The following is a 21,197-nucleotide window of genomic DNA, read 5'->3' on the forward strand; positions in this document are numbered from 1 at the left end:
ACATTCATAGTAACTGTCCAGACAACTGGGTCAGGTACAGTTGAAGAAAAGAGAGAACAATGTATCTGCTACCTCTGTTCACGCAATTACATATTCTCAAAATAAAGGGATATTTTTTCAAAAGATTCTACCCTACACCAACGCCGCAGTTGTTTCATGAAGAGTGTAGGGTAGTACAGCTGCTGTATGGACTGACAGCAAAGAACAGAACAGAACTTTCTTAAAATAGAGTGGTTAAATGGATTAGGATGATAATCAATGGGAGAGAGCAAAGGTTATTTCTGATCTTAACCAAATTGACACAATGTGCTGCATATGCACCAAGACATCTTGCTTTTATTTAAAAAAAAATGTATACATGTTTGGATATTTACACAAGGTGTCTTATGTTAATGCTTGCTGACAGCATGGCTTGGATCTTCACATGTGGTCTCGCTGTTCCCTCACTGTGACCCCAGTCTGTAATTATCAATCAGTGTCTTCAATGACATGTAAAAGCAGAACAGTTTGTGACCTTATTAGCATTTTGAATTTTTGTTTTTACCACACTACATGTGTTAAGTATTTCAGTAGGCATCACTGATGAATTAGTTACAAATAATAGCCAGAAATGTACATGGAAACATGTTGGAACCCTGACATGTTTTGAGGGTTTAGAATGGAATGTTGAACTAGATTGACAAAACTGCATTTTCATCAGAGTACGAAAACACGCGTTTAACTTTTACAGCCCTACAGACCTGATCTCGGAGCCAAACACTTTCCCTGAATTGAGATCCTTTAACTTTCCATTCCTTGCCTTTATGTGAACTGATTCAATCATATTTCACCCACTTCTTACTGGAGCTATAGATGGACACAAAGCGAAAGGTGGCCTTATTGAACAGTCCTAGAGCATACTTCAGCTTTTCCATTCCCTCCATTTGCAGTAATCTTGTATCTCAGATATAACTGTGACTCATTGTGATTAAATAATTCAATGTGGTGTCCTTCGATTCTTCCTCTCATTAAACATCTTGCTTCCGCTCCCTTGCAGCAAACCTGAAGGAGCTGATCTCGCAGACGATGGTGAGCTGGGCCCAGGAGTGCCGTCTCCAGGACCCTGAGCTGGTGCGGGTAATGTTTAGCCTGCTACGACGGCAGTACGACAGCATCGGGGAGCTGCTGCGCGCCATGAGGAAGAGCTACACCATCAGCGCCGCCTCGGTGCAGGACACCATCAACCTGCTGGCCTCACTGGGCCAGATCCGCTCCCTGCTCAGCGTCCGCATGGGCAGTGAAGAGGAGCAGCTGATGATCAATGGTCTGGGGTAGGTTGCCTTACTTTTCTGTGGGTTGTTCATGTTTTTCTTGTGTAATGAGGTTGGATACTCTTTCACACTCCTTCCTGTTCTTTTTGTAGGGATATCATGAACAACAAAGTGTTCTACCAGCATCCCAACCTGATGAGAGTACTTGGCATGCACGAGACAGTCATGGAAGTGATGGTTAATGTCCTTGGAGGAGACAAGTCTCAGGTAATTTCATGTACCGTAGAAATATGCACAGGGATGGCATGTTGCCAAGTTCTATCAGTGTATTTGTGTCTAATCTTGTACACAAAGAGGATAGATCCTAATTCTGTTTGAGAGCACAACAACAGGAAGTCAATAACTCCTTTGGACACATTGTTAGCTTTTATGCATTTTTTTTTTCTTCATGTCACTAAACAGAAAGTTATTAAACTCAGAAATCAAGAAAATCTACTTTTGCCTTCAGTTTACGTATTTAGATATTTTTTGTGTGAGTAATCTAGTTAAATAGGGTCAGTTTCTGCTCTGACGTGAATGCCATTATTATTATTATTATTATTATTATTATTATTATTTTTTTTTTTTTTTTATTTTTTTTTTTTATTATTATTTTTTTATTTATTATTTTTTATTATTATTATTTTTTTTTCTTGGCAGACGCCCTTATCCAGGGTGACTTACAACATAAGTGCAATACAAAGTGCAAGAATTTTATGTTATGTAAGGTAATTTGTCCTTAAATGCTTTGTTTTTCACCAAGACAAGTTATAATTCTATGATGTTTTTCTTAAGTAATTTGAATGGTTTATTTTCCATTTGGTGTTTAAAATCGACTGATCTATGCACTTACGGCTAATAAGAATAAGTGGAGGAATTAATATGTTAATAATTGTGTATAACAGTGTATAATTATATTTTTTTATACAAGGGATGGTTTCCTCACTGATTTACTAAGCAATCCTTATAATAATTATTCACTAGTTCAAAAATATTGTCACAGTCAGCAAAATACCATTGCATTTCTGTCAGATACACTTCCAAATTGATATAATTGGTGATACTCGCATTAGGATTGATTACATAATTACAGTGTCATTTATACCACTACACACTATGCGTTTTCTGAATACCAGCTGTCCCACAATAATCACGTTCTCCATTATTAGCCTGACCATTGTGCTGTCAAAATGTAATGAATTACATTTTCAGGTCTTGCTCACTTTAGGGCTTTAAAAAAGCAACTTCACCTCCAGTAGAAACAGGAGCTTGTAACTTTCATGTTTCACTGTTATGGTGCAGTAGCACCAAGTCCAATACAAGGGAGTAGTAATAATGTTTTAATGATTACAATAGAATACATTTAAGTCATGCAGGTGTGCTGGGTTTTAAGAACCAAGACATTAGTCATAACGTGACTGTAATAAGAAGAGGAATAATGATAATTCCTTGACATTTTATAGCGCCTTTTATTCCAAAGGACAACAAAGGTAATATGGGTTAACCTATGTATAGCTTGAACTTTCTTCACAGGAGATGAAGTGGACATCCATACCAACCTTCATGCGTATAGCACCTACCTGCTGGATGTTGACATTCATACTTGGTTTTCTTTTTACTTGCCTTACAGGAGATTGCATTTCCTAAGATGGTGGCAAGCTGCTGCAGATTCTTGTGCTACTTTTGCCGTATCAGCCGTCAGAATCAGAAGGCCATGTTTGATCATCTCAGCTACCTTCTGGAGAATAGCAGCGTGGGCCTGGGTATGTGGTACTGAGCACCCTGAGACACTGGTACAGTACACCTTGAAATAAGTGAGTGCAAAAGTGTAACAAAACAGAGACCTCATATAGTATAGTATAGTATAGCTTTGATTATAAGCAATACACCCATACATAATTGGGTTCAGAAGTCTCACTTTCCCAACTGCTAACCAATTGACCGAATTTAAAAGAGCTCCTTTATCTAATTCTATTAACCATTCAATGTATTAGCCTGTCATCGATACGAAGGAAATAGCTTTTGTTAATTCCAAATTCTCTTTCCAATAAGTGCATTACTCTTATCCTTTCATCATTGAACACAAGGGAACTGCTGTTACTGCTGTATAGGCTACGCTTTTAACAGGAGCAGAAGCAATTTATAAGACAGCATTGAACAGATTATAGATTATATATATATATATATTATATATAGATTATAGTTTATTTAATGTATTTATTAAGTTAATTATAGTAAAAAAAATAATAATAATAATTTAAAAAAAAAAGCATTATAAGAGCTGAAATATGCAGCCACCTAGTGTTTTGAATCGTCACTGTTTTCCCAGTATATTATACTGCAAGGAAACCTATTTCAAAACATCATCATAACTGTGTTAGTGTCATTGTTGACCTAAAAAGTGACAGTCATTCAATTTGCAACCTGAACAATGTACAACAAAAAAACAAGTCAATAAATAAAACCATAAGCTTTCTAGAGGCATCTGGGGAAATGATACAGTGACACTATAATTAACGGTACTTGCACTAATGGACTCCAGTCGCATAACGAGTGAACACATCGGAGGGGGCTGAGCAGATGGAAGTACAGTGTGTCCTGACTGGAAATCACTCTGTATCCTGAAGGAGATCAAGGTGGGGGGGAGGGGAGGCAGGAAAAATGCTTGTGAGTAGAGCCTGAGTGAGGGAAGAAGTGTGTGGGGCGGGGGGCTCAAAGAGTATTTTGGCAAGAATAGCAATAGACAAAGTGATGAACAGCACCTGCTGCTGGGAACACCTGCACAGGCGAGAGCGTCACGCTGCATCGAAGAGCGCAGACTCCAGATGTTCAGCCTTTCTCCAGGGATCAGGATGCAGGTTGTTCAATAGGGTAAAGGAAAAAAACAAATTCACCCTGCTGTTCAGTCTTGGAAGCAATACATTTTTGCCTCACAATTTATGCCACTGAATTGACGTTTTTCAATATAATGTGCTTCATTTATGTATATTTAGTTTGAAATATGTATTATAAATTGTTTAACATAAGTATTTTAAGGTAATATGTAGAATTATTTTTTCTACACAACAGAAACGGCTATCCGTATTTTCATAGAAAGCCGAGTATATATATTGGTTAAATTAGGAGGCTGAAAAGGGGACAGAAAGTTTAGCGCTATCATGCTGTTTATCAGGAATTTCCTAAGAATATTGCAACTGCACTATGAACAGATCCATCGTGAGGGATAAAATGAATACAGTTCAGAGAAGCATGTCCAAATACATTTGAATATTAGGTTTCTGCAGCTCTTTTGAAGAACAGGGATCCAAACGATTGTGAATGTAAATGCTGCCCTCTGGTGTTTAGATAAAAAATACCATACATGCCAACCTTTTTTTTAATACTTAAATCATTATGAACTTCAAGTTGAATGAAGAATTCTTATAGCAGTAATCTACGCTTATTAGAGTTTCACTTTTCTGTCAAGAAAGACAAAGGCAACTGATTGTACCTGAACCCATGTCTGACCGGATTGTCTGCTGTGTGTGCGTGTGTGTGTTTGCAGCATCTCCCTCTATGAGAGGCTCCACCCCCTTGGACGTGGCAGCAGCTTCAGTGATGGACAACAACGGGCTTGCACTGGCACTGGAGGAGCCCGATCTAGAGAAGGTGACATTTAAAGACTTTTCCAAAGAGACTTGAGAGTGTCATTTGGAGCAATCTTCACATAGATTAAAACATAATGTGGTAAAGATATAGATTAGTCCATAGCATTCTTGGACTGAATGTGCAGACCCTTACCACATCATTTATACAAAAAATTGTAATTTGTAATATTGTACTACTGTGAGATTTTATTTGGAGGTAAAGACTTTTTTTTTTTTTTGCTAAAATTACACTTGTGTTCTCTCCTGTAATGAATAGATTTTCTAACTTTTTTAGTGTTGCTTGACACACTCAAAGCTAATCTTCACAATGTCTCCTCTGTAAGTGAGTTAGATGTCTGACAGAGCATTTGTGTTTTGGCAGGTGGTGACTTACTTGGCTGCCTGTGGACTCCAGAGCTGCCCGATGCTCCTGGCCAAGGGATACCCAGACATTGGGTGGAATCCCATCGAAGGAGAGCGCTATCTGTCTTTCCTCCGCTTTGCAGTCTTTGTCAATGGTACGTCCCAATGTATTTGATGTATTTATTGCTAAATTGGAACGTGATCCCTTAGCACCCTAAGCAGACATTGACTTTTTCGTTTAGACCAGCCATGACTTTTATGACTTTTGAAGCGACCAAACTGGATGACACAACATGGTTGATTAAGTACTAAATGTAAGGGTAATGTGGCATTGTCTTTCAGAAGGCCCTTGTGAAACCAGACCCATGTGTATTTAAAAAACACGATAGTTCCTGTAAAATGTCGCAGCTATTGGCTTCTCCTCTGATACGTTATTTTGCTGTTCAACTAGATGCTTCTTCATTGCCTTCTTAGCAGGGAGCTAATTTTCTGCACCCCGAGCCTAGAACAGCTATCAGTGCCTGGTGCATTAGCATGGGCAAGGCAATCTTCCTTTCAGAGTTGCATTCATTATCATTGTCAAGTGTAAGCATGGTATGAAAATCACATCATTCTTAATAACTCTTACATTAGTCATAGTCTGTCTAGTGTTTGTCCGGTCTGGATAAAGTTAATTACATCCTCCCAGTTGCAAAGGAATGTAATAAACAAGACAGGTTAAAGGATTGGAGCATCTTGAATCACAGATTTTGTGAGGGGACAAACAAGGACTAGAGGTCACACTTGGAAATCAAGAGTATAGCATTGAAAATGACAAATGTGGCTGAATTGCTCACATTTAACATTTCTTATTATTGTATAGTCTATTATTTAAAACAAATGCAGGTATGTTCTTCAAATCATTTTACAATTCAGCAATTGCTTTGCAATGACTATTTGATTGAATTATCTTTAATCTACTATCTGTGAATTTACATTTCCTCTTATACAAATAGAATGATCTATACAAGAGACAAGATGCATTCCTGTGAACTAAAAACACTGGGGGTGTAAACCGCTCAGAAACAATCCAGTTCAAATTGAATGACTTGTTTACTGTTCTCACAAGCAGGAGCAGTAGATCGACAGGCTGGGTATGTTTGAATTCTCAGCAGTCACAGCCCACGTTTGTGTCAGGACCTCGGGCTGTGCTGAAGGACACATATTTGCTCTCTGGAGAAGGGCTCTTGATTATGTTGCTTTGAATACAGACTTCAGGGAACTCAGTAGCTGCAGGTTTTGTGGTGTAGTACATTTAGAAGTGAATACATTTAATTTGTACTGCAATTCTTTTTATAGAAAAAATAGAACTTCTTGTCTTTCATGTTTCCAACTGAATGTAAAATAGTATTTTTACTAAAATACAGCTTTAAAACCATCAGAGTTAACTGGAAATCCACACTTAATTATTGGGCTAACAGGAAGGTGTATTCATTGCTCATGTTTTTTATATATATATATTCAAACATAGATTCACATCTTAATACAACGCAAAAGACAACAACAACAGAACTGGGAAACCACTAGGGTTTCTTATTATGTTTGTCCTTAACTTTCCAGTTTTAGGTTGTTATGTGAGAGATACTTTAAGCGTCCTCTCTGGGTCTGCTGTAGTGGAGTTTCCTTGGTTATTGTGATATGGTGTTACTCGTTTGCTCCTCCCAGGTGAAAGCGTGGAGGAGAACTCCAGCGTGGTGGTCAAGCTGCTGATCCGGCGTCCTGAGTGCTTCGGCCCAGCTCTCCGTGGCGAGGGGGGGAACGGTCTGCTGGCCGCCATTAAGGAGGCCATCAAGATCTCCGAGAACCCCGCCCTGGATGTGCCCCCCGCCCCACAGGGTTTCCACCGCAGCGCGTAAGAAATCCATTACTGACTCAAAATGGTTCACTCACCTGGCATCGCCTGGAGGATGCAACCGTGTGTTCATCCAGCAGTGGGTTTAATATGGGCTGATACATACACTCCTGTGGTTATTTAAGCAATTCTAGCTCAGATAACATCAGAATGTCTTTCTTGTTTTTGTTCCACTCATAAGTTCAGTTCCCCAGCATTGTAATGCTCTTGCTTTTGTGTAGATCTGGGGAGGAAGAAGAAGAGGAGGAGATCGTGCACATGGGCAATGCCATCATGTCCTTCTACTCTGCTCTCATTGACTTGCTGGGACGTTGTGCGCCAGAGATGCATGTGAGTTACATAAAAGAGGACTGCATGAAACAGTCAGATTCATTATAACCATCTGGGCTTCCATGTATAATTAATCTAGACTCATAGTACCCCCAGTATGTGGATCACAAGTCAACCAGGAGAGCTTATAGCTGGTCTGCATCTTTGCCATCTCTCCTGGTTTTGAATTCACTTTTTTTTTTTAGAGTATTAAGATGAAAATAACATGGGCATGAGCCGAACAGCTGTTACCTAAGCTTTAAGATTTCTTGTTTGTTTCTTGTTAACATTCTCCACAGTAAACGTCATTATTCAGCTGTACGTTGTGAGCAGCCATTGATACTTTATTTAAAAATGTACAGTAATGGGTATAGTCAGTATGTTTGATTACTGGCTTTGCTTTAAGATTGCAAAAGATTGCTTTAAGATTTCATTTAAAAAGTCTAAGCAATTTCCACACCATTTCCATTCCGTAATTGAAAACAACACAAATATAATCGATACATCAAGAATTGAGTTGATATTAGTTAGCTTATTTAGTATTATTTCCTGTTAAGAGGGTTAAATGCTTTGTTATGCGACTTGATTGTCAAGTTTGACGTTTACAGATATCAAATATCAATCGAAGTTCACAGTAAAAAAGTGTAATGTAATGTATTGCATCAAAATTCACTTTAAAAGAATACAGTTAAGGGCACCATTTTTCTATTTTTGCTTAAACTTAATTTTAATATAAAACTTTCAAATCATTTCTGAGTGTTTACTTTCAAAAAATATTTCTACAACTTTACAAAAGGTCAAAGCAATATTACCATAAATAACACGGGGAGTATTAGAGAGATGTATTGTCAAGCAGTGTGGTAGTGATTTATGTTATTACACAACACTGATATTGGGATGAGATCTCCCGAGTTGCTTTTGAATACTGTGCTGTCCTGCACTGTGAATATATCATAAAGATATTGCACTCCTTATTCTACTTCTGAGTCTTCAAGTTTGAACGTTCATCTGAATTGTGAATTGTTTTTTTAATATATATTCTTCTTGTCCATCAGCTGATCAACAAAGGCAAAGGTGAAGCTCTGAGGATTCGAGCTATTTTGCGCTCCCTTGTGCCCACAGAGGACCTGGTTGGCAGCATCAGTATACCACTCAAAATGCCAACTGTGAATAAAGGTATGACTCCTGACTGTGGGTTGATTAAAAGCGGTTTCTCAGATGCCCTTGGCTGCTCTCAGAAAGACTAATTCTGTGGAGATTGCTTGGAATCGCCATAAATAATGTAGGCCACTAAAATATAGGCCATTATTTACTAAAGTGGTTATTGCACTCTAAAATTCTACCTCCCACAACAGTGAAACTTCATTTTAAGAACTCCCTTTAGAATAATATTTGGATAAGCTTTGAATAGAATAACAGCAGTAGCTGAAGCTATATTGTGTTTATTTTTTGTTAGTTTGTTTATTATTGACAGTACTCTCTGTCCATCTCTCTCTCTGATCCTAGATGGCACTGTGGTGGAGCCGGACATGTCCGCCTCTTTCTGTCCGGACCATAAAGCCCCCATGGTGCTGTTCTTGGACCGTGTTTATGGTGTCGAGGACCAAAGCTTCTTACTCCACCTGCTGGAGGTTGGCTTTCTGCCTGACCTGCGGGCATCTGCCTCCCTGGACACAGTGAGTCAACAACATTGCTGCTGTTTTTGTGTGTCTGGTTGCTTTTATAGTCTTTAGCATGGGAAGTGTATTGCCTTAACCCCACATGGGCACTGAACTTGGTCTGAAGACCAGATAACTGGCTGGGTTATTTGGTGTTGCTTACGCTATTGGAAATCAGAGACTATTGCAATTCAATTATATTCTCATATTTAAAGATCATTCCCGTTGGGACAATTAAATAGTTAAAAAAAAAAAAATATATATATATATATATATATATATATATATATATATATATATATATATATATATATATATATATATATATAGTGAATTGGTGGATATACATTATGTTATTATTGCATTATTATTATGTTTTTTATTGGACCGATTTTATTAATGCTTCTGTAACATATCTTGAAGATGAGCAAGTGATTTATTTTGAGGATTTTGACATTTGTGTTTCCTCCATCCGCCACAGCCCCCCTGCCTACCCTTGATAAGGGAAGGCATCTCCACAGCTATGCTTATTTTGGACTTCTCTCAGACAGCGCCCAGCAGCAATCAAATATGATCTGCTGCCTTAATGTGACAACAGCTAAAAATAACACAAATACACCAACTGCTGTAATTCAAATCAGATGTGTATTCCTGTTTTGCGTGATGAAAGCTGTTGGATCACAATCTAAGATTTGATATAACATTTAACAAATAAATGTTAAACGAAAGGCTCACACGTAAGGGAAACTATTCCGTCTGCGGTGGCTGGGTGACACTGAAATTTCAACACTAGGCTTTGCAATGAAAACGAATAAAAAATAGATCTTGCAATTATTGAAACCCATTTTCTTTTCCCTAATTTGGTATTGCTTATTGCTCTACGACTTGCTGTGCTTGTGCACCCTTGCACAGATGTGGAAGGGTCATAGGCTGGTGCTGTCAAAAGCTTCATGTCTCTTATAGTGGAGTGTGTTATGGATGCAGCCTCCACTGGTTCTGGTCACTGTTGTAGCAACAGGCAGCTGGGGTTCACAACAAGACCAGCCCTTGGTATTCCCAATCAGTTGCCAAGCAAACCTGGGGTCTCAATCATCTGTGGTGGATCATCTTCCACTAGACGAGACACACAGGAGCCCCAGAAGGCATCGATTTTTGGCCTCAAAATGTCTCGTCACCACGTTACAACATGCTCTTGTCTACTTGTCTGTCTTGTATACTTGTCTGGCTGATAATCCTTTTATGTATAGTATGCATGCAATTATTATTGTTATTTTTTGTATTTTTCTAAGAAGAGCTGTCTTCTTCCCGTCACCCAGGAAGCACTGAGCACGACCGAAACCGCCCTTGCTATGAACAGATACATCTGCTCGGCTGTGCTGCCCCTGCTCACCCGCTGTGCCTCGCAGTTTGAGGGCACCGAACACTACGCTGCTCTCATAGACTCCACCCTCCACACCATCTACCGTCTCTCCAAGGGCCGCTCGCTCACCAAGGCCCAGAGAGACGCCATCGAAGAATGCCTGCTCTCCATTTGTAGGTAAGGATGTTCAACGCCATGCATTTCGGTCATTATTGGGGGATTCTACGAGTGCAGGGAGTGCAGGGAATTTTGAGCCTAAATGTGCTCAAATAGAATACTTTTTTTTTTTTTTTAAGAAAAGGGCTTTTGTTTTTAAAATGAAACTAAGGAGACTGGAACCCTGTAAAGCTTGGTAATTCGTGTCAGGTCCTCTGTTGACATGTAACACAAGAGATTGTCCCTGTTATTGTGGCTGTAGGTACCTGCGCCCATCTATGCTGCAACAGCTTCTGCGCCGCCTTGTCTTCGATGTGCCGTTGCTGAACGAGTATTGCAAGATGCCTCTGAAGGTATGTTCACTGGACCCTTCACAGCAAGGGTCTAAAACATGATGCAAGCATTCAGAATCATATGGTGCTGTTATTCTGTATGCTTCACCGCTGATCGTTGTTTGTAATCCCCTTGGTACATTATGCACATTGTTTATCAGCTGAGACAAGCAGAGTTTGATGCCGTACATCTGAATTAGCAAGGGTGTTTATACAACCGTGAGACCTTTATTTAATTTTTTAAGTAATTGTGCTTTAGAGAAACACCACAGAATTCAGCAACCTTCTAAATATAATCCTGTATTCTCCTTCCGTGTGCGGAAGGGTGCTTCCTCTTTCAAAGTGTTATTTTAAAGTCTTTTCAGCAATGCTATAATGTAAGCTAACAACTTGTTCTGTAGAACTATGCTGTTAATCCAGCATAGGGTTATAAAATGGCAAATACTGAAGGCCTCCAATGTTATGTTTGTGTTTGTTTAGTGATAGAGCGATATCTTGACCTTCATTTGTAAGATCTAAAGCATAGGAGCAACAACAGCAATCTTACCCAGCTTAGGTTTCCAAGCAGCCCCCTTTCGTCACGAGTTACGCGGCATTCATTTTGCGGATTGTCTAATGTCATGCCCTCCTCGGCCACACGCCTCAGCACTCAGCTTTAGCAGTCTGGATGTCTGAGTGTGGAAGTGTTTATGACAGCTTTCCACATCTTTGATCTCTTCCCCCCTCCAGCCCCCAAAAAAGGTTGAATTACTGTCTGAAGCCAGAAGAAAGCAAAATGTCATTCTGTCAGCTATAGCTCAGGGTCGAATTGCCCCCCGTACATCAGTTTTAATCAGCATGCCGTGCTCAAGTTCCCTGCACGAGAGCAGGTGAGAATGATGCCCACTGCATCAGAGATGCACCCACATCCCAGTGTGTGATCCCAGCAATGTAGATCATGTGCCAGCCACCAGCTCACTGAGGGTCGATATTGGTTGGCCAAAAAAGGAGGAGATAGGGTTGGCTGGGAAGGAACATTTTCAGATAGCCTTAAACTGAATATGGAAGAATCAGATACAGTGGATACTATATTATAATGGCTATGGAGGAGCAACTGGAAAATGCTGCCATTCATTTATTTAAAACGTTGTGGAAGGTGTGATTTTAAGCTTTAACGATCCCTTCTGCCTAATAGTGTAGCGTCTCCTCAGTAGGCCATGAATGTTGTGTGTTGTACATGTGTTGTTGCTAGAGGATTGATATTCTGTAAAACAGTGGTGCTGTTCATGTTGTTTGGTTTCTAGTAATGGTCTGATTTATCCAACAGCTCTTAACCAATCATTATGAGCAAAGCTGGAAGTACTACTGTCTGCCCTCCGGCTGGGGCAGCTATGGCATGGCGTCGGAGGAGGAGGTCCTGCTCACTAAGAAACTCTTCTGGGGCATCTTTGACTCTCTCTCACAAAAGGTACTGTATTACTCCATTTCCCAGACACCGTCCCAAATGGTGTTTACTAATATGAATGGTTTGTTTAATCAGATTGCAGTGTTAATTAAATGGAAGTGCAGCCTCTTCGTAAGAAATCCACCGGCAAATAATTATGCAATTATGGAAGGGTTTTAATTGCCTAATCTGTATTCTCTATTTCTAAATGATATTTCTATAATCATATTATTGAGAATAAAAGAAAATGCGTCTCCTTTTCTACATTGTGATCCTACTAATTTGTGGAATAAAATGAAATATGAAATAGGCATGATTTATAGCATGTTTCAACATACCACTGTCATTTCTATCTAACTAACATGGGGATAGCTATTACAATTTGTAAAAAACCTAACAATAAGATTATTATTCAAAGGAGAAGAAAAGCAACAGGTTTTAGTGTTACTTGTGCAATTTAGTTTATTAAAATATAACATCTTGAATATTTGATTTGGGTGGAAACCAAAGTACATTAGTATTTTGAGGCATGTGCATGAAAAGATTAATATATTAACACTGACTCAAAGTGCAAGAAATACTGTTGAGTTAATGGCACCGTGACAGATATTGACTCCATGGGGCCCCTAAGGTCTAATAAAGTCCTAGAAAATAACTTGCAATCATGTATAGCCTGATGTGACTGATCTTATTCTGACTAATTGTCTGAAAGGTATTTTTGACTAATATTTTACACCATATAAAAACTGCAAAATATTCCTTAACGATAGATTTGACCTCAGTCCTTATTTTATATTCCCTCTATAATCAATGTCCAGTTGACACAGGCACAATTAAGAACTGTTTATGAAGTTCACAATAATGTCAATACATTTAACCTTTCTTTGAAATCATGCAACTTACAGTACCTTGCACATATTTAAACCAAGACAAAAAGGAAGAGATGTAAATACATACAAAAAATTATGTGTGTGCACCATTTTGTAACTTCATAAAATAGGAAACCATAGGAAAGATCTGAATACTCTGGCAAAGCATTGTACATACACCGATCAGTCATAACATTATGACCACTGATAGGTGAAGTGAATAACACTGATAATCTCATTATCATGGCATCTGTCAGTGGGTGGGATATATTAGGCAGCAAGTGAACATTTTGTCCTCAAAGTTGATGTGTTAGAAGCAGGAAAAATGGGCAAGCGTAAGGATCTGAGCGACTTTGACAAGGGCCAAATTGTGATGGCTAGATGACTGGGTCAGAGCATCTCCAAAACTACAGCTCTTGTGGGGTGTTCCCGGTCTGCAGTGGTCAGTACCTATAAAAAGTGGTCCAAGGAAGCAAAAGCGGTGAACCGGCGACAGGGTCATGGGCGGCCAAGGCTCATTGATGCACATGGGGAGCGAAGGCCGGCCTGTGTGGTCCGATCCAACAGACGAGCTACTGTAGCTCAAATTGCTGAAAAAGTTAATGCTGGTTCTGATAGAAAGGTGTCAGAACACACAGTGCATCGCAGTTTGTTGTGTATGGGGCTGTGTAGCAGGTCTGATGAATCATGAGTTCAAGGTGTTGACTTGGACTCCAAAGTCCCCAGATCTCAATCCAATCGAGCATCTGTGGGATGTGCTGGCCAAACAAGTCCGATCCATGGAGGCCCCACCTCGCAACTTACAAGATTTAAAGGATCTGCTGCTAACGTCTTGGTGCCAGATACCACAGCACACCTTCAGAGGTCTAGTGGAGTCCATGCCTCGACGGGTCAGGGCTGTTTTGGCAGCAAAAGGGGGACCTACACAATATTAGGCAGGTGGTCATAATGTTATGGCTGATCAGTGTATATCAGTGCATGTGCTTTGAAACTGAAAAAACAAATAAGGGTAATGAAAAACCTGAAAAATCATTGGGTATTAACCAACACACACACACAGCTATTGTGCTTCTTGCCCTTTCAGTGATAGTGCATCCAGCAACTGGCTGCTAACGACCCTATTAACTGTGCAGCTGAGCAGTGTGGCTGTGTTCCTGCCTGTTACTAACACTCTGTGTGTTTCTTTGTTGGGCTACTCCAATCAGTCCCTGTCTCTTCTGCAGAAGTATGACCCTGAGCTCTTTAAAATGGCCATGCCTTGCCTCAGTGCCATCGCTGGCGCACTGCCACCTGATTACGTTGATGCCAGTATTACAACCATGCTGGAAAAACAGGCATCTGTGGATGCTCAGGGCAACTTTGACCCCAAACCTATCAGTACTGCCAAGTAAGTCACAGAAATCGGTGAAGTGATAATTTCACCTTAGTAATGCAGGTGTTTAGAAAAAGAGATGTAGAACTCTTCTGTTTTCTGGTAAATTTGCCAACTCTTCAAGGCCTCACTCTGTTTTTGTGTTCTTTTTCTTTTTGTTTTCGTCTTAAGACAACATTATTGGAAAAATTTTACTCATATCTTCTAAATATAATGTATTGTATTGTCTTTATTTTAAATCTGCAGACATTTGAGTTTTTCAGGTGTTGAATGAAGTTGCTTCATGTATTATTGAGGGGAAACATTTTAAATGGTTTATGAGTATAATGTCTGTTTTCAGCTGTCAAAAACTGAAAATTGCATTTTATTGGTGGGGTGGGGTTTTAGTGGATCTATTATCTAACTGGAAAATGTAGTGAACCTATTTTCTTCAAACCTTGATTCAACCTTATGTTGTATAGTCTTTTTTCTCAAGCATGATATTACATCTTACTCTTATATTCCTTAAGTAATGGAAGCAAACTTCACAGAATTATTGGATAACTAACAATATCAATATCCTAAACTAAAACACTTAAGAGGTTTAGAAAAAATCATACATGTGAGCTGAGCGCCATTCAATAAAAAGCACTCCATCTGACTTTGTTTGAATGAACTGTGAAATAATAATTCTGAACCTTTTTCAGTATTTCCCTTCCCGAAAAACTGGAGTATATTAGCAACAAATATGCTGAGCATGCCCATGATAAATGGGCTGCAGAAAAGGTAAGTGTTTAAATGGAAATATTGACATTTTGAAATATTTTCAACACCTGACAAAAAAGGGGTTAATGTACATCCCTTCATTTTGATCTTATATAAAACTAACCCTTTTATTTAAATAAAATGACCAATTGATTAATCTTACAAACATTAGCTGTTTAAACCTACATTACCACATCTACTGGATTGTCTCAAAATGTGTAGGAATTTATATCCCCAGGCATGTGCCATTTAGCCTGATCAGGGGCATTGTTTGCCATTGTTGTTGGCATGAACTCACTCACTGTGTCTGTGTTACACCAGGTGCCAAGCGGCTGGAAATATGGGGAGACCTTGGATGAAAAAATAAAGACTCATCCTCTGCTGAGGCCCTACAAGTCATTAACAGAGAAGGTAACTATGACAACGTGGACCAATACATCAATGAAAATTACGTCTTTCCCTTTTTTTTATGTGCATTTTCTGATATCAAATAAAAGTGTAATTCTCTGTGAAAAGTGGGGAAGTATTTGCCATTTATTTGCCAGTTTGCAGTGTTTGGCATCGGATGCTGTAGATGTGCATGTCTGTGTTTTGTAGGAGCGGGAGATTTATCGCTGGCCTGTGAAGGAGTCTCTGAAAAGCATGCTGGCTATGGGCTGGAATATCGAGAGGACCAAAGAGGGCGAAGTCATGTTTCAGCAGCGGGAGAGCGAGAAGCTGCGCAAGATATCCCAGTCTTCACAGGTATCCTGCTTCACAGCCCAAATATCACCTGAGAATAACATGTATTCCAGGAAGTTTTAATTTGTTCAGCAAATGCTTGAATTTGAAAGCTGTGTATAGTCTTTCTAATAATGTCTAAGGGCTGGTTTCACAGACCCAATGTAACTCTAATCATGGATTATCCAATGTTATTTTAGGTAGAGCAGTCCTAGATTAGTGCTAATGGATGTATGTGAAACCAACCATATATGTGTCAAGAAGTGTTGATGAGAACGGTGTTTTCAGGTTTCTGCAGTCGTCTTTAGCAAAATCATATTAATAGCAAACACTGAAGTCTTATGGTTGGTAATCTGTGACTTCTTGTTGGACAGGGCAATGGCTACAGCCCATCTCCAATTGACATGAGCAACGTTGTTCTGTCCCGTGAGCTTCAGGTTAGTACGATTCTTTGTTGTGTATGTGACTTTGTTCCTACTTTAGGACGAAAATATCAGATTTAAAATCACTTTGTTATTGTTACTTAGGAAGCATCGTGGATAATTCTAATTGTATTATTTTCGTGAAAAGCATAATGTGTATGTTTTCAGATGAAAATATATAAACCTTTGTATTATTATTATTATTATTATTATTATTATTATTATTATTATTATTATTATTATTATTATTGTTAGTTATTTACTTTTGTCAGATGTTATTACAGAAATTATGAATTAACAGATTTTTATTCAATTTTCATGCAGGCAATGGTTGAGGTTGTGGCTGAAAACTATCATAACATATGGGCTAAAAAGAAGAAAATTGAATTAGGAAGCAAGGGTAAGTCTTTCAGTCAGAAGCACCTACAGCATTTCTGCAAAACCCTATTCCATCTGCAAAATTATTCAAACAATGTAAGCTTGTTTTGGGAACCTACCACAAATGCCCCTGAAGACTCCAGGATAAAGGTCTGTAATACAGCCTTCTCACAGTGCCCCTTTTCTCTGTCTCCACTGTGATTGTCCACTCAGGTGGTGGAAGCCATGCTTTGCTGGTGCCCTATGACACTCTGACTGCTAAGGAGAAGGCCAGAGACCGGGAGAAAGCCCAGGAACTCTTCAGATTCCTCCAGATTAATGGTTATGCCATTTCAAGGTGACTCTCCCTTAACATCACCAAATCAGCCTGAATTGTGGAACCTAGCCTCAAGTGTAGGGCAGTATTTGGAGTGTAAGAAACAACAGAAAAAGCAAGAATTAGACTCAAAAGTATAGTGGTGTTGCAGGCACATTTTTGAGGTAAACAGGCATCTATGTTTGGATAGAGCACATTTTTATTCTGGAACTATACAAATAACCTGGTGATGTTTGGACAGATGACCATTGGGATTGACAGCCCTGTCTTAATATGAATATTTTAAACCAGCCTATGAAGCTGGTTAGCATAATCAAAAGTTTTATGCTTGCATATAAATCGTTTGGATACTCGTCCATTTGTCTACCTCATACAAATGCATGAAACAAAATGATTAACTACACACACCAGGCAAAAGCTTTCATTCTAATCCAGTGCCACCATGGCTCAGAGACATGAAATATTGATGGGCAATTAATAACAAATTAATCAAGTGTAATTGATTGCAGTGTGAAAATATAAATTTGGAAGCAGCACATGCGTAGGTTCAGTAATTTGCCATTTAAATACGAGGTCATCTTTTTAAACTCTACTTTTCTTTGGACTCTGATGCAGAGGTTTAAAGGATATGGAGCAAGATGCCTCTTCAATGGAAAAAAGATTTGCATATAAATTCCTGAAGAAGCTCCTGAAATACGTCGATTCAGCGCAGGAATTTATTGCTCACTTGGGTAAGTGCCCGAGCTATTGCACACTGCAGATGTACATCTCCCCTAATACGCTCGCCTACAGACAGATGCTGTACCTTCCCGGGAAATGAACAACCAAACGGTCCTTGCTGATGAATTGAATCATTATCCATGCTGTTATCAAAGTAAAAACGTTACATTTTATTTTGCACCATTTTGCAGCACATTTTCTTAGGAACCCTTTTTCTTTAATATTGTTATCTTAAGACATTGTTTGGAATTTTAACAAATGCCCTGATTCTATCTGAGTATTTAATCTTCACAATTGTCCCGTTTACTCTTAAGGGTGCACTACTGAACAGATCTTATTTTCTTTTAGCCCCGTGAACATATTGTGCCGTTTTATTTTCTCTAACAGACATGTTTTTGTAAATTGAAAATAATATTTAAGATTGAATAACCAGGTTTAAATGGTCTCTGCTTCCCTTACAGAGGCTATGGTAACCAGTGGAAAAGCAGACAAATCTCCGCACGAGCAAGAAATCAAGTTTTTTGCGAAGGTATGAATTTTTATTTTTACCACTGAAAAATCATACAGTGAGGGAAAAAAGTATTTGAACCCCTGCTGATTTTGTACGTTTGCCCACTGACAAAGAAATGATCAGTCTATAATTTTAATGGTAGGTGTATTTTAACAGTGAGAGACAGAATAACAACAAAAAAATCCAGAAAAACGCATTTCAAAAAAGTTATGCATTGATTTGCATGTTAATGAGGGAAATAAGTATTTGACCCCTTCGACTTAGTACTTGGTGGCAAAACCCTTGTTGGCAATCACAGAGGTCAGACGTTTCTTGTAGTTGGCCACCAGGTTTGCACACATCTCAGGAGGGATTTTGTCCCACTCCTCTTTGCAGATCCTCTCCAAGTCATTAACGTTTCAAGGCTGACGTGTGGCAACTCGAACCTTCAGCTCCCTCCACAGATTTTCTATGGGATTAAGGTCTGGAGACTGGCTAGGCCACTCCAGGACCTTAATGTGCTTCTTCTTGAGCCACTCCTTTGTTGCCTTGGCTGTGTGTTTTGGGTCATTGTCATGCTGGAATACCCATCCACGACCCATTTTCAATGCCCTGGCTGAGGGAAGGAGGTTCTCACCCAAGATTTGAAGGTACATGGCCCCGTCCATCGTCCCTTTGATGAGGTGTAGTTGTCCTGTCCCCTTTACAGAAAAACACCCCCAAAGCACAATGTTTCCACCTCCATGTTTGACGGTGGGGATGGTGTTCTTGGGGTCATTGGCAGCATTCCTCCTCCTCCAAACACGGTGAGGTGAGTTGATGCCAAAGAGCTCGATTTTGGTCTCATCTGACCACAACACTTTCACTCAGTTCTCCTCTGAATCATTCAGATGTTCATTGACAAACTTCAGACGGGCCTGTACATGTGCTTTCTTGAGCAGGGGGACCTTGCGGGCGCTGCAGGATTTCAGTCCTTCACGACATAGTGTGTAACCAATTGTTTTCTTGGTGACTATGGTCCCAGCTGCCTTGAGATCATTAACAAGATCCTCCCGTGTAGTTCTGGGCTGATTCCTCACCGTTCTCATGATCATTGAAACTCCACGAGGTGAGATCTTGCATGGAGCCCCAGACCGAGGGGGACTGACAGTTATTTTGTGTTTCTTCCATTTGCGAATAATCGCACCAACTGTTGTCACCTTCTCACCAAGCTGCTTGGCGATGGTCTTGTAGCCCATTCCAGCCTTGTGTAGGTCTACAATCTTGTCCCTGACATCTTTGGACATCCATTATAACTTTTTTGAAATGCGTTTTTCTGGATTTTTTTGTTGTTATTCTGTCTCTCACTGTTAAAATACAACCACCATTAAAATTATAGACTGATCATTTCTTTGTCAGTGGGCAAACATACAAAATCAGCAGAGGATCAAATACTTTTTTCCCTCACTGTAAATTATATATTCACAGTTTTAGTTGAAGCTGTTCACACCTTTCACATGCAACCATGTTCTTTAGCAATTCATTTTGTTTTATACTGTTCATTAAACTATACAAATTGATAAATGATATCAGCCTGGAGAAAGTTGATTGAGTCAAGACTGGTAAATTTTGGATGGCCACTCCACCAATTACAAATAATTACACTGCTGCTTTATTTATTTTGATGTCTCCCCCCCTCTACTGTTTCAGCTGATTTATTTTGAATTAACTCCCTGTCCGCTGTTCTTTTCTCTTGTTAAACCTACTCAGGTCCTGCTTCCCCTGATAGACCAGTACTTCAAGAACCACTGTTTGTACTTCCTGTCTTCCCCAATTAAGACGCTCAGTAGCAGCGGATATGCTTCCAACAAGGAAAAGGAAATGGTGACCAGGTATGATTTACTTTGCTAAATGTTCGCCTGTAGTATCCATGCAGGGTAATACCATCTCCTATTTTTGATTGTAAAATTTAGACAGTAATGGAAAATATTCAATCATCTTTTTAAATGTCACCTTTTCTCCAGCTTCTTTACCTGTACTGTGTGTTTTCCTTTGCCTTTTATTACTTCTTTCTCAAATCTTTTCACTTGTCTTCCTCCTCTCTTTGCCCTCTCTTCCAGCCTGTTCTGTAAATTGGCAGCTCTTGTCAGACACAGGATCTCCCTCTTTGGTAAGGAGATAATGTGTACATAACTCTGCTACACTGAGACTCGGTAAGATAGGTATAATCACAGTACAGAGTGCAGCATTTATAGATAATCAGAACATCCATAAATTGTAAGGACGAGGAACTGCTGGTAACACAGAACAATAAAACTGTAAATTAAAAAACTGATGGAGAATGATTATAATAACAGTGCACTGTTGCCTACATCTGGGGCTTCACTTCTTCTCACTTAGTCCTGTTGGTTACTATCATTCATAATTAGATTGATGTATACCATATCCTGAATTTTTCTCATTGTCATTGAGGGGAAAAAGGACTAAAATACCCAGAAAACAATTCCAATCTACTGCCACTGCAATGCACTTATAACTCACCTCAAAGTTACCAGCCAAGTAGAGAGAGGAAGAGTAGTTCGAAAAAGTTTGTACATTTCCATGGGGAGAAAATCACATCTTACTACAAAACAAATGTGGTTTATCTGCTTGTGCTTGTATTTTCAGTCATTGAGATTGTATCGATATAGAGCTGATATCGTATTGTGTTATTTTAAAGGGAGTGACTCCGCTACAATGGTGAGCTGTCTGCACATCCTGGCCCGAACACTTGACACCAG

The 21,197-nt window shown here is 39.3% G+C and overlaps 1 protein-coding gene across 3 annotated transcripts in view; it reads left to right on the top strand.

Moving 5' to 3' along the window:
• The window catches only part of LOC136717167 (ryanodine receptor 3), a 146,951-nt gene that overhangs the window by 90,049 nt on the left and 35,705 nt on the right, over positions 1-21,197 (top strand). Inside the window, exons 39-62 of one of the 3 annotated variants that reach the window (XM_066694653.1) lie at positions 1,037-1,310; positions 1,403-1,517; positions 2,920-3,052; positions 4,834-4,937; positions 5,298-5,433; positions 6,983-7,169; positions 7,391-7,499; positions 8,534-8,654; positions 8,985-9,154; positions 10,426-10,673; positions 10,915-11,005; positions 12,291-12,431; positions 14,500-14,663; positions 15,335-15,413; positions 15,714-15,803; positions 15,990-16,136; positions 16,487-16,549; positions 16,859-16,934; positions 17,126-17,249; positions 17,844-17,959; positions 18,410-18,477; positions 20,188-20,309; positions 20,538-20,587; positions 21,137-21,197. In XM_066694653.1, the coding sequence (XP_066550750.1) occupies positions 1,037-1,310; positions 1,403-1,517; positions 2,920-3,052; positions 4,834-4,937; positions 5,298-5,433; positions 6,983-7,169; positions 7,391-7,499; positions 8,534-8,654; positions 8,985-9,154; positions 10,426-10,673; positions 10,915-11,005; positions 12,291-12,431; positions 14,500-14,663; positions 15,335-15,413; positions 15,714-15,803; positions 15,990-16,136; positions 16,487-16,549; positions 16,859-16,934; positions 17,126-17,249; positions 17,844-17,959; positions 18,410-18,477; positions 20,188-20,309; positions 20,538-20,587; positions 21,137-21,197 (2,989 nt within the window). The remainder of the gene's footprint in view (positions 1-1,036; positions 1,311-1,402; positions 1,518-2,919; positions 3,053-4,833; positions 4,938-5,297; positions 5,434-6,982; positions 7,170-7,390; positions 7,500-8,533; positions 8,655-8,984; positions 9,155-10,425; positions 10,674-10,914; positions 11,006-12,290; positions 12,432-14,499; positions 14,664-15,334; positions 15,414-15,713; positions 15,804-15,989; positions 16,137-16,486; positions 16,550-16,858; positions 16,935-17,125; positions 17,250-17,843; positions 17,960-18,409; positions 18,478-20,187; positions 20,310-20,537; positions 20,588-21,136) is intronic. The other 2 variants (XM_066694654.1, XM_066694655.1) reach the window with 2 other exon arrangements.

The sequence above is a fragment of the Amia ocellicauda genome, chromosome 21 (assembly GCF_036373705.1).
Source record: "Amia ocellicauda isolate fAmiCal2 chromosome 21, fAmiCal2.hap1, whole genome shotgun sequence".
Lineage (NCBI taxonomy): Eukaryota > Metazoa > Chordata > Actinopteri > Amiiformes > Amiidae > Amia > Amia ocellicauda.